The sequence below is a fragment of the Eucalyptus grandis genome, chromosome 2, assembly GCF_016545825.1.
Source record: "Eucalyptus grandis isolate ANBG69807.140 chromosome 2, ASM1654582v1, whole genome shotgun sequence".
Lineage (NCBI taxonomy): Eukaryota > Viridiplantae > Streptophyta > Magnoliopsida > Myrtales > Myrtaceae > Eucalyptus > Eucalyptus grandis.
Window position 1 is genome coordinate 4,523,821 of NC_052613.1, and position 1,861 is coordinate 4,525,681.

The window sequence follows — 1,861 nt, forward strand, 5'->3', positions numbered from 1 at the left end:
GATCAAGATATTTACAATGTAACTATGCCATGAAATACCCTGTCGCTTGATTTAACGAGATAGAAATTCTCCAAAATAGTTTCACCAATAGAAGGACTAGGCCTTAACTAGGCATCACATATAATCATTGGAAAATGACAATACAAAATCCACCATCAAGATCTGGCCCTACACTTCACGTGCTAAGGTAGCGTGACAAAAAAAAAAACAATCGAACCCATCATCTTAGAATTCTCTCTCCCACTATATAAACCCTAGAACAAGGTCCAAAAAATTCCAGGTTTCAAAAGTCCTCTGGCAACGATAAAACTTTAATAACATCGCATAAAAGCACTTCACTCTCCATCTTCCATGGCCACTCAACTTTCCACTCTCGCCAAGCTCCACGGACCAAAATCACTCTCATCATGTGGCCAGAACAAACCCATCAAGCGAAGTAAAGTTCGCCACTGCTCGGAGAAAGACGCAGGTCATGATCATTACCGCATCGAATGCACGGAGTTGCACGGCGACACGGCTTTCGGGGAGAAGAAGTGTCAGAGCTGGCGCCGTCGAGGTCGGGATCCCCCCAGGCTACTAGGGTTGTGGTACTTGGGGTCGTCCATAAAGTACATCTTGATGAAGGCCAAGGCTTTCTACAACGAGTTTTGCTGTGATGCCTTTGAGGACTCCTTGGTGGTGAAGAATGATGGAGCTGTGTCTTTGGTTGATCCTTACTTCTCAATCCCAGTGACCCCTCCCCCAAGTGTCTCTCCCTGAATATCTACGGGACCTTTATTGTTACACAGATTATTGTAGTCTTTACCGTTGATTTTGAACAGTAATGGAGAATAACTTGTGTTTAAAAAAGAGCTACACAACCCGTGTAGCTAAATAAAACACGTATGTGTATGTATATGCACAGTAAATCTTATCTGAAACAGTGATGCAGATGAAGAGTGAAAAACTTCGATTTTCATAGGTTATGAAGATTAGGCATCGCTACAAGTACTTAGAATGGATCATGGGATGTGTAAGATGTTGAGCAGGCTATAGGCTGCATGGATTGTGTTTATCTCACATGCACACGCCGTAATCTCCTTCAATTAAGTTCAGGGTACAGATCTTTCTATCCAAATCCATCATATCCAGTGATCTTGGCATCACTTGAACTTCTTTCGAGGTATTGGCTATTACAAGCAAAGTAGATAAAATTTTCGATAGCTTTTGCTTCTGTTGTCCGTGTAACAGAAAGCATAACCTCCGCCCAATGCGAAGATCTGTAGAATAATAATGAAACAATAGTTGAAAATTACTCGGTACTTGTAGCAGTTTTAGTCGCGACAGTGACTTGACATTTGAAATGAGAGCTTGCGCTTGAGCTGGAGCATTCTCGTCCCTGGTTACATGTACATGCACAGGAACGTCAGATCGACTTCACTAGGACGCTCGTACGAGTGCATGATTGGTACTGAGTAAGCTTCCACCATACATAATACAAAATAGGAGGTTCAGTTCTTCCACCATGACAAGTCCACAATGCATTGTGAATAGCATTATTGTTGGGGAGAAACTGGAGCTTTCGTGATTGTTGATTGGACATGTGTATGTCTTAAAACTACTTCTTTTGTAATGTAAAATTTGAGAGTATTTCCAAGGGTGAGAGAATAAAAACTTTCTTTTCAATTAGGGGGATATAGCATGATCCAAATTAAATGTTGAGTTACTGAACTACCGTTAGAATGTTTTATCAAAAGCTTACTTCCTACCGATTAGACACGTGTTACGCATAATGTTTAGAATCGGCACGTCTAACCAGTACTCAATTCTAAACACTTTGCGAAGGAAGGAACTAGAGCTTTGGTGACTCTTGATTGGACAA

The 1,861-nt window shown here is 41.3% G+C and overlaps 1 protein-coding gene across 1 annotated transcript; it reads left to right on the forward strand.

Moving 5' to 3' along the window:
* Positions 1-351: 351 nt before the first annotated feature.
* On the forward strand, positions 352-759 carry LOC104443287. Its single transcript, XM_010056616.2, has one exon. It carries the CDS (start codon positions 352-354, stop codon positions 757-759), a length of 408 nt encoding a protein of 135 aa, XP_010054918.2.
* Positions 760-1,861: the final 1,102 nt, after the last annotated feature.

Coding starts and splice junctions, on each gene's coding strand:
- LOC104443287 (XM_010056616.2), top strand. CDS start 352: ATGGCCACTCAACTTTCCACTCTCGCCAAGCTCCACGGACCAAAATCA.